This window comes from Cetorhinus maximus, chromosome 24 (genome assembly GCF_964194155.1).
Source record: "Cetorhinus maximus chromosome 24, sCetMax3.hap1.1, whole genome shotgun sequence".
Lineage (NCBI taxonomy): Eukaryota > Metazoa > Chordata > Chondrichthyes > Lamniformes > Cetorhinidae > Cetorhinus > Cetorhinus maximus.
This window is the reverse complement of record NC_135902.1, coordinates 15,350,140-15,358,022: the sequence shown is the minus strand read 5'-3', so window position 1 is coordinate 15,358,022 and position 7,883 is coordinate 15,350,140. Positions and strand designations below refer to the sequence as shown.

Sequence of the window (7,883 nt, the reverse complement as noted above, 5' to 3'; positions counted from 1 at the left end):
AATGTGGTTGAAGATATTTTAAGAATAAAGTATATTTTTGCAAAAAAAAATGTTCCCAGGGACATACACCGAGACAAACATCAACTGTAGCTGGAGGATCATCAACTCGGTGAAAGACGCTCTTTGGTCTACCCGTAGACCGGACGAGCCCCGTAGTACACTAAGGAAATTGCAACTCTTTTCGAGTACAATCACAGTTCTTGGTTTCCGGGAGTGGGATATGAACCCACAACCCTCTGATTCAAAGGCGAGGGTGCTATGAACTGAGCACAGCTTACACTAAGAGGTTGGAAAACCCTTGGGCTTTTTGTTTGATATGGAATAAGTACTGTAAATACAAGCTGTAGTTGTGTGTAGGGAGGCACCTCAAAGTGAGACCTGCTGTATTGAAATAAACTGATTTCGTTTGCATTTAATGAAAAGGCAACTTGAACGGTCATGTACGGTCATGTACTTTTATAAATCTTATGGTGGTCTATTTTGGGGGAGGGGGGGAATTCCCTTCCATCTGTGAAATATGCATAGGGAGGGAAATTTGAGGGTGGAGTCTGACTGAAATTAGGCTCAGAAGTCTAGTTTGCCACAAGCCTTTGGTTTATTCGGTTTGATATAATGCACAACAATGAACAATTTGATAAGTAAGAAATAGGGGCTGAGGATTTATAAGTGCGAAACTCTGCACGCAACTCAGGGACCAGGGAGCACCACCAATGGGCAGAGCCTCTGGCTGCCATGGCGACGGCCGCCTGAGTGACAACCGCACGGCGCTGCCATGGCGACGGCCGCCTGAGTGACAGCCGCACGGCGCTGCCATGGCGACGGCCGCCTGAGTGACAGTCGCACGGCGCTGCCATGGCGACCGCCCTCTGAGTGACAGCCGCACGGCGCCGCCATGGCGACCGCCCCCCTGAGTGACAGCCGCACGGCGCTGCCATGGCGACCGCCCCCCTGAGTGACAGCCGCATCGCCCGGCCCGGCTGCACAGCACTAGACACAAGGGTGGCTTCAGGTGAGAGACAAGAGAAAACTCCCTGGGCCACAGTGAGGGGGGGCGGGGGGAGGAAGCGGAGGCTGAGCCGAGCCCTGCCTCCCCGCTCCGCACTTCCCGTCCTTTGTTTCCAAACACCGCGAGGCCTAGTTGGCGGCCTGCACAGCCTGGGGCTGGAGTGAGTGAGTCAGCGGGCCTGAGCCGGCGAGTGAGGGGAGGGGGATTGATTCCTGGGCCCGGTCGCAGGCTTCTGTTGGGGGTGGGTGGGGAGGGATGGGGGGGATATTCTTTATTGTTTATAGCGAGAGAGAGAGAGAGTAACGCTGTTTTTTATTTGCGGTGAGGGGAAGCGGGTGGCGGTGACGGGCGGTGCTTCCCTTTGTTTGGATCAGACCCCCATGTGGACCCGCCGCTGAGCGCGGTGTTGATTTAAAAGCCGGGCAGACGAAGCGCTGCCCACAGTGATCCAAACCTCAGCCCTAGGCCGCTTAGGTTATTGTTCAATAAAAGTCTTTTATTATCCTCCAGCCTTCATCGATGAGCTTTGCGGAAGGTAATGTTTTGATTTAAGATCTTCTGCAGTTTGGCTGTTTGCGCCCAGGAGTTTAAAATTCCTTCACCGAGCTCTGACTAAACGGACTCCTGTTCAATCAACAAACTCTCTTGTTCCAGGACCTGGCCCGTGCTTTTAGACAACATTGCGGACAGAATGACTGACTGTGGTGACTTGTGCATGTTTGTCATAATCCCACATTTAATGCCAGCTCCCCTCCCCAGTCTTGTTCTGTGTTCTCTTCGAACTGCATCTGATTTCAAAGCTGCCAATTGCCCCCCCCTTTTATTTTTGGACATTAACATTTTAAGTTAGGCTTCGATTCTTTGATTACTGTAACAGTCAATACCATCAGTTTCAGGAGAGTACCACCCGCGTACGGTGTTAATGAAAAGTTCCGTCTGCTTACAATGGGATATCTATATATTTAACAAGGAGCCAAAGCCAAAACGATTCAGGCCCTCAGCTTATAACTAAATTGCTGATTCACTATTTTCACAATGTACTATATGGTATGAAGTAGATTAGGAATTTTAGCTTCATTAACAAACACGGCATAATAAATTAGTCATGAGTCTGAGGAATTGAACGCTATTATTTTGATTGCCTCATCCAAAAATTAGCATTTGGCAGCTTTATGACAAGTATTAAAATTATGTTTTAGTCCCCACCCTATTTTATTAAAGTAAAACTCTTATTGATCAAGGTGACACACAAATTGGGTTAAAATGTGTCAACCCCACCCACCCCCTTATCTAGAGATGCAGTTTCATTTCCTGCTCTGTGCCGCACATGTACTTCATGTCTGCTGTGAGATCACGTGTGCTGCCTTGTTCCATCCACTTAGGATGCGGCTCTTCAGTGTGCTATGGTAATTAGTAGAAATGAATGAGACTGTGCATGCAGCACTAACTGAAGCGACGGTCTTTGTGTCTTGATGAAGCTCCTCCTAAGGACAAAGGATAACGCCTTAGCGGTGTGTTCTTGGTTCACAATCCTACTATTTAAATATTGGTAATCTTTATATATATATATATTCCAGAAATTGGCTGCTAAACTTTTGAGTCTTAACTGTGCAAATCACTGTCTTTTGATGTTCTGTCTTTGTCTGTTGTTGGGGTTTTAGTGTTGGTGGGGAACAATGTGGTGTGTAACACATTAATATTAGCTTCCATCCACTGTTGTTAGTGTAAAGGTTATTAACTGGGCAACTGCAGTTGGGGGAGGGAATTTTACATTGAGTTCATATTTCTAAAAAGTGCATGCATGTAATTGGAATCTTCTTCCAAAATGAATGTAAGCAGGTAGTTTTTATGTATAATTCTTAATAAATTATATTTGGAAGCTAAATAGCTGATAGATCAATTTTTTGCAATAATCTTGCACAATATTTGTGTTGCTTAAATCAATTTACAACTTCCATATGACAGTTTTTTTTGAAAAAAACATTTAAAATTTTTTTTTTTTGACACCTCAAAGTTGTATTTTTATAAGTCTGCTGGAACCTAGCTCCATAGACTTTTTACATGATCCATTTTGTTGTATGTTATGGACACTCTTAGTATGCAAATGATTGTTCCTGCAAGGACAGTTTTATGATGAGGCTTGAGAAAAGGAAACCAACAGTCAGCAAATTGGTATTTGCTGGAAGTTAGTTTCCCATTTGTGTTTAAAGACTAAAAATATGAAGTGATATTAATATTTAAATAATGCCTATGAAACCATACCTCAAGTATAAGTTTTTGTTTTGGAAGAAAGGAGTGGTAATAGAAGAAAATCAGAATGAAATGTGAGAAAGGAATAAAAAGTGCGTTGCATGTAAATGGAATGTATTTCTAGTTAATAATAGTATTTAGATACACTGAATGAAGTCAGCCCACCTGGATCAACCTCACTTTAAAAATCATTTCCCATTCTAAAGAAACTAGCGTCACCACTATATATTCCATTTGGTGTCAAAGCCACAGATAAGTTGCTTTCTTTCAAGGAAAGAGATACGTTGACTCGTTTTCTTTCAAACAAAATATTTTGTTTAAGCCCTGCTATATTGAGTATGTAAAGGAAGCCAGTACTCAGGGAGTGCTGCATTGTCAAAGTTGCTCCAGTTCTTTGCAGGCTGTTCTTTTTCAAAATCCAGGTGGATGTTAAACAATATCATGACACTTTTCAAAGCAGCAGGAGATTCTCCCAGGGTCTTGGCCAACAATTCTCTCCAGCAACACCATGAAAAACAGATGAGCTTGTCTTTTGGCATGTGACTGTTTGTGGGGTCCTGCTGCACACTAGGTAGCTGCCTAATTTATCAATTTAATAACTGAATCTTAAAATAATTGTATGCAAAGTTCTTTAAAGTTGTTTGACATGCCCTAAGATATTCTAATCGATATAGCCTTTCAAGTTCTTCTGTAGATACATCTATTGATGTAGAGACTACATAACTTTTGTGAAATAGATTTTCTAACTTTACATGTAAAGGTAATGTTTATTTATTATTCATTGATACTATTAAATAGTTATATGCTTGTTTTTTTTCTTCAAGCAGCAGAGTGAAGCAGAGAAAGTCCTGTAATGGAGTCAGGACAGGACCAGGCTGATGGCTTACAAATCAGAAAGGATGACTTAATTAATTTCAGCATCCCTGTGGATTATTCCGTTGATTGCTCAAGAAATCAGAGAGAAGGGCTGCAGGCAAACGACCCTTTAGAACTATTGCATAGTGGGACCATGGATACACAATACAATTTGTGTACTAAAAACACAACTGATGACTTGGAGACCAACACTGGGTCTACTGTACCTCAGACTGACAAGGTACATTTGGATGATGCTATCTCAAGTACCACAGTAACTGTCTCTTATGTCAATCGGCCCCACCTGTTCTCTTCCCAACGGATATTACAGCATTCCTTGCATGAGCAGCCATTGGCATCGCTCTTTATTCCATCTGTTTGTGTACAGTCACAGCAGATGGTGCCAGCCTCATTAGATTCATCCATACCTACCGAATTCGTCGACTCATCATTTGAGACCTCTGTGTTGGCACAGTCTGGTGATCTGGAATCCATTAGAAGAGGACTTGAAAATGGAATTGACTGTAGCCTTATGAACCAGCACAGACTCAAGGCACTGGACTTAGCTGCTTCTGCAGACCATGAACCTGAATCATGTGGTAGTCCGCTCGAACAGACACTAGACACTGTGGAAGAAACTTTGTATGAACAGTCCAGTGTTTCATCTGATTTGGAAACGCATGACTCTGTGTGCCAGTTTTCTGAAGAAATACATCAGGAAAATGAATGGCTTGATACTGTAAGTCCTGCTGAAACTGAACAAGACTCCGAAATGCTTGTCATAGAGCTGACTGGGTCTTCAACGCCAGAGAACAGGCCAAACAACGAGGAACAGTGTGAAAACGGAAACTTGCCGGGCAGTGTGGACCACTGTGAAACACAAAATGACACTGGCGTCTTCACTGGTGTTAAAAGCTTGAGTAACCAGTATGCAGAGGGAGAGCTTCAGCCTCTCTCTGACTTGAATGGAAGCTGCAAAGACCAGGCAACAATGACAATAAAGATAGAAAATGTCATTGAATATTCAGAAGTCGCAGTGCCAACTGAATCTGAAGAAAGCCCGAGTGAAAACGCATTTGATAAAATATGTCCAAAAGATTTAGCTGAAGGGGAGCATAACGTTTCACTGGTTTGTGACAGAAGTAGAATCACTTCAAATTCCGTACAACCATCACAAAGTTTAACATGGCCAGATGATTGCCAAAGAGCATACACAGAAAGTGTTGGGACCAACATGACTTTAAATTACAAAGAAGCACCCAGTGCATGTAATGTGCTGCAAAATTCAGATAAAGCTAGGTTTGCAGCAAGTAACATTACAGTCCTTCAACATATGCAAAAACCTGAAATCTTATCAGAACAAAGTTTGAAAACTGGAGAGTGGTCATGTGACCGAGAAGTGGCTTTAACATCTGACCTAAAGAACGGAAAAGTGCATTGTTCAGAGAAGGATGCTGAAAGCACCCAAAATAACAACACAGTGCAAATCAATTGCGACTCACCAGATAGTATGACTTCTCTGTGCACTGGAGATCTGACACCAAATCTTAAAGTAACTGAACAGCTCCTGAGTAATGATGATAGCTGTATGGAAGCTCAGAACCAAATTTCTATTAGTGATGCAAATAGTGCCCTCTCTGCAGCCAAATTGAATTTGAAGGAGATTCCTGAATCGGTGCATTTGAAGGAGATCCCTGAATCGATGCAGATAGTTAACAATGTGTGTGAGAACAGCAGAAATTCAGCTTCATTCAGCGAACAAATGTTTCCTTCCTTGCAGAGACCATCAGCTTCAGAAAATAACCATCCCAGGATAAAGCCTTGCTCGCTTGAATTGCATAAACTAAATGTTCTTGAAACGGAGGGGAAGTGTGACATTCGAGGATATGTAATAGACCTGAAGAAAAATAATGTTGCATCGATGTCATGCAGCATTTCTATGAGTCTCTCTTTAGCCAAGTCTGGCAAAAACGTTGATCATGGAGAGGAGGGAGACTCTGATGAGAACTCTGAAGGAAAAGGTGGCCAGAGCCCCAGCAGTGATGACGTGTGCGAAGTCCTATCAGTTCAGGCAGGGCCACAAGTTCCTAACAGGAGGAAGCAAGCGTTGGTAGCTAAGTCTGAGGACAGTGACGTAGTCTACATCTCTGATGAGGAGAATGTTAGCTGTTTGGTTACAAAAGCTGATGTGCACCAGGATCAGGTTCAAGCTCAGGATAATAAGAAATGGAGGATGGCAAGTCAACAACATGTGAATCAGAAGAAACTTGCAGATCAACCTCTCCAAAATGATGGTAGTGCTGAGCCCAAACATTTTGAAAGGAAGATTCTTCCGCCAAGGCAAAGAGGAATGAAGCTGGAGCAGATTGTGCAAAATATTGTAACTCAGCCCAAGTCAAGAACATCTGGCAGCCTCAGTGAGAGACTAAGAAGAAGCAGGGATGCACGGACTCCTACGAGGTTTCAACCACCAAGAAGCAAATCATTCAACTCTGCTGCCGAACAGAAGTCCAAGGGTGGTGCTGGACGCTCCCCCTGCATCAGAGATTCCTCACAAAAAATGTCTTTGGAATGTAAAATGCAAGAACAGAATGAGGCTAACCATGAAGAAGCAGGCACAATAGCTGTGGAGAAACTCAACAAAAATAAATCTACCTCAATTCCAGGCTCTTGCCAGGAACATACTACAAAACTGAGCACTCCTATTTCCCCTGCCACGTCTTTCTGCGGTGCTGCTTCATCTTCAAAGCAGTTGACAGAGATTTCCCGAAAGGGGCATACTTCGGGCAGTAAGCAAGACTTTGGTAAACCTGACCTCAAATGTTTAAACAGCAGCAGAAGAAAGCAGCTGGCAAGCAGTAGGAATGCCACGCAGCCAAAGAACTGCATATCGTCCCGGCAACAATCTTCACAGCAGAGGACAAGAGGCACTGCAAGGAAGAGAATACGCAAACCGGCAGGTAAAAAGCGGCAGACAAGGCGGGGGCATCCCTCATCGTTCTTTGCACCTGACGAGCCTGAGATAAAACTAAGAGCATTGACTCTTAAGGCTGAGGACCGACGTGATAGATATGATAGTTTTTCACCTTACATTAGGGTAGAGACAAAGGGTTATTCAATGTGCACAGTAGTAAACTATGCCGAGGAGGATAGTAACAATCTTAAACAAAAGAAACATTCCCAGCAGCAGTCGCATGGTGCAGTTCCAAAATCATCTTGCTTGACATTGGGTCCTACAATTAATGAGGCCTCTCACAAAAGCTTTCTTGTCTGTTGTCTTTGTGGCCAGTCTGCAAATGCTATGGAGCAAGGTGATCTTTTTGGACCTTTCTATCCTGGAGGATATACACCTTTGAGCAACCAAACTGCCCGGTCAAAAGATACCAAGACTGAGCCAGCAAGCACAGATGTCTCTAGCCCTAGTTGTAATTCTATTAGGAATGCAGTAAATAAAACTCCAGGACAAAGTCAGGAGTCTAGAACAAGGGAAGGGGCAACGACCCGTGGCCAGAAACGCCGAGGTTTGGACAGTGTTGAAGAGGCTGCAAAATGTTCCGATAGTAAGAAGCCTAAGAGTGAGCTGTCTTTGGAAGAGTGGTACCAGCCTCCATTAGTCCCAATGGACACTAACGAATACTGGATGCATGAGGACTGTGTGACGTGGTGTGCTGGTGTATTTCTTGTAAGAGGAAAGCTGTATGGTTTGCTGGAGGCTATCAATATCGCACGGGAGACGGTAAGTGAGATGAAGAATTGTAGCATATTGTATAGG

The 7,883-nt window shown here is 43.6% G+C and overlaps 1 protein-coding gene across 5 annotated transcripts in view; it reads left to right on the top strand.

The window, feature by feature from the left end:
- Positions 1-905: 905 nt before the first annotated feature.
- LOC144699652 (uncharacterized) overlaps positions 906-7,883 on the top strand; it is a 58,335-nt gene continuing 51,357 nt past the window's right edge. The window contains exons 1-2 of one of the 5 annotated variants that reach the window (XM_078570759.1): positions 906-1,009; positions 4,084-7,847. In XM_078570759.1, the coding sequence (XP_078426885.1) occupies positions 4,110-7,847 (3,738 nt within the window). In that variant the 5' untranslated portion in view covers positions 906-1,009; positions 4,084-4,109. Of the gene's footprint in view, positions 1,010-1,477; positions 1,542-2,313; positions 2,518-3,702; positions 3,828-4,080; positions 7,848-7,883 lie in introns of those variants that run through there. The other 4 variants (XM_078570758.1, XM_078570761.1, XM_078570760.1 and 1 more) reach the window with 4 other exon arrangements.